General features: G+C 42.3%; 1 protein-coding gene across 1 annotated transcript in view; it reads left to right on the top strand.

The window, feature by feature from the left end:
* The window catches only part of LOC101848728 (complement C3), a gene marked incomplete in the record, with an annotated part of 82,021 nt that overhangs the window by 28,875 nt on the left and 49,919 nt on the right, over window positions 1–3,227 (top strand). Inside the window, 2 exon segments of the mRNA XM_005092954.3 lie at window positions 539–733; window positions 2,546–2,713. Coding sequence (XP_005093011.2) covers window positions 539–733; window positions 2,546–2,713 — 363 coding nt within the window.

Here is a 3,227-nt window from a genome sequence, read left to right as displayed (position 1 = left end):
GAGAGAGAGAGAGAGAGAGAGAAAATTATAGCTTCTCCTTTTCACTCTTCTTTTCGTGTATATACCTTTATTGCCTTGATTATTTTCTTAATTTCACCAATTGCTTTTGCTTGTTGATGAATATGTGAAAGCTTGACTGGTTTTCTGAAAGCCCCATGCTTGACCTATCAACTTATCAACTGATTGGACGATTTATCCATTGCTTAAGTTAACAGATCAAAAGACTCTTACGATGCACATGGCAGAAGTGGTGGCGTAAACGATTGATTGAGTGCATTGCTTAATTGCATACTGTCTTGTTAATCATACCATACCATACCACACCATACCATACCATACTATACCATACCTTACCATACCACACCATACCATACTCTTTTGTAACACCTTTAATCTTCGGCACTTAAAATGAGCTAATTGTGTTGCAAGTGCCGTAAAACTCTAACTAAATCCAAATATCATACCATAGCATACCACACCAAACCATACCATAGCAAACCATACCATACCATACGACAATATTGCTTTTATGTCCCAGGTAATCTCCAGAGGACAGGTACTCTACACTACCAGCACCATGCGTAGTCTGGACGGACGGTCTCTTGTGAGTCTGCCGAAACGACTCCACGGCGAACTCACCCCTAGTATGAGAGTGGTAGCGTATTTTATGGTGGACGATGAGGTTGTTATGGACTCTCTGCTGGTCGACACCCCAGACGTGTGTCTGGAGGAGGTGAGAAGGCTGTGGATTTGAATCCACGTTGATTTTCTTTTTTTAAATGTATTTTGCAAGAATAAATAAACCTGTTTTCACTGAGAACCGTTTGTTGATTTGGAGATTTTAAAAGGTATTTTCTGTTTGATTTTAGTCTTGGTCAATTGATGCAATATTATTACTTATGGACCATCATGCGCTTCTCTCCAAGTGATACACTCGAGATCAAACTGTACTATGAACTAACTTTAAAACAACCAACTTGTGTCCCGCAAGCTCAAATGACCTTATGTACATGTAGTTGCAGGCACCGTAAAACTCTTACCAAACAAACAAAACAAACACACCGCTAGATCATGCCTCTTGATTGAGACGGTGACCACACACACTCACCTACACACTTTCACATGTTGTGCAACCCCACCGTACACAACGATCTCACACCCACATACATGCACACTACACTAGTGGTTAGGCTCTCGGACTCGCAACCGTAAGGTCGTGGGTTCGAATCCCGTCAAGGGCCCGACGTTGTGTCCTTGGGAAAGGCACTTTACACGAATTTTCCTCACTTCACCCAGGTGGGAATGGGTACCCGGCTATAGACCGCGAAAGATCTTGTCAGTTTGTTAGTGTTTGAGCGCTTAATCGGCTGCTCGCACTGTATGCTTCCCGGGAAGCTGAGAATGTTTCGGAGTGTTCTATGGTCTGCTGGGGTAATAATATAGTGTAAAGCGCATAGAGCCTGCTGCTGAGCGGGGATATGCGCTATACAAATGCTATCTATTATTATTATTATTATTACACACAGAAACGTACACACAAGTACGCAATCATGGACGTATACTTACACCCACAGTAAGCTTGCGCGCGCGCGCGCGCGTGCGTGTGTGTGTGTGTGTGTGTGTGTGTGTGTGTGTGTGTGTGTGTATGGTTGGGGGTGTTGTCTGCACGTCTGTTTGTTTGCGAGTGTGTGTGCATACGCTGTGTTCATAAGTACAATTTATAGATACACACACTAATGTGCATGTGTTCGATTTCCAGCTTTGTCGCCGATATAATATGGACTTGCGTAGTCGGCTTAGTGGTCTCGTACCATGCAATATGTGTCCACTTTGTAATTGTCGAAAGTATAGATATAATATCTATGTCTCTAATCTGGAAAAGCCAACAGATGTAAAGCATTTGTTGCAAATGTCCATACACTAACTTGATCGCATCTATGACACATGTCCCTTCTAAGGCAGACTACATTGACCATGCCCATCAGTTTCAACCCGGGCTTTGTGGACGTACTCTAAGAAGAGAAAATTATTATATTTTCCTGATGTTTAAGTCAAAATAAATAGGTAACGATTTTGGCAATCAGTAAATAAATTGTGCGCAGAAAGCATTCATTTTAGTATAGTGCTCGTTAGCATGGTTGGTATTCCGCTGTGCTATGGTGCAGATGACTTTGGTTCGAATCTCTAAATGAGTTTAGTTTGAACTTGAGTTTTTAGGAGGACTTTCTTAAAGACTCTCCACATTCTTGACTTTGTCATATCGGATAAGGACAATTTTCTCGTGAGTCTGGCCTCTTAAATAACCCTTCCCAGACGAACGGGATGTTAAACCCACATACCATACCATACCATACCAAACCACACCACAGCACACCAAACCGCAGCGCAGCACAGCACAGCATAGCAGACCATAGCATAGCACACCACACAATACCACACCACACCACACCACACCACACCACACCACACTACACCACAGCACACCATAATGATGTCACACTAAATGCAAGTATTCACTTATATAGCTAACACTGCGAATCCCCAGGTCATAGTCCAAAAGCCCGGTGGTATGTTTGGCGGGAGTCTGAGCGTGAAGCCAAAGGATGGGTACAAGCTAAATGTCATCGGTGGCCGCAATATGAAAGTGGGCATGGTGGCTGTGGACAAAGCCGTGCTGCTGGTGAACAAGGACGTCACTCTGTCCAGAGAATCGGTACGTGGAGGGGTTTTTTTTTTCGTGTTAACTCACTAAAGACGTAGCGGACATATTATACGTCCGGTCAACAGTAGACCAAAGACAATGTTGAGCATTATTTTGAACCGTCAAACGCAAATCAGAAACACAAATTTACATATTTTTTTAGTATGCATGTTGTTATCTCGCTTTTTGCGTTTCAAATTAAGTAAACAAAAGTGAAAGCTCTGTATAAATAACAAAGCTTTTGTAAAGTGCCTCAAACAGGGCGTCCTCGCGCGTTGTCGTATGCACGTCTTCAATGAGTAAAATGTTGGGGAGAGTTTTTTAAAATTAAGATGTAATTTATGTCGAGAAAGGGGTGGAGAGGAGGTTGGTCGAGTGAATACCTTTTATTTATATTGAAAGAGCTTAGGGACGTATGCCTTGTGTTATTTTATATTCTTTCATTTTTATTGTTTTCATCACATTCATAGCACACACACACACACACACAGATACACACACACACACACACACACATACACCACAC

The sequence above is a fragment of the Aplysia californica genome, unplaced genomic scaffold (assembly GCF_000002075.1).
Source record: "Aplysia californica isolate F4 #8 unplaced genomic scaffold, AplCal3.0 scaffold00055, whole genome shotgun sequence".
NCBI classification, from domain to species: Eukaryota; Metazoa; Mollusca; class Gastropoda; order Aplysiida; family Aplysiidae; genus Aplysia; species Aplysia californica.
This window is presented reverse-complemented; position numbering and strand designations above follow the sequence as displayed.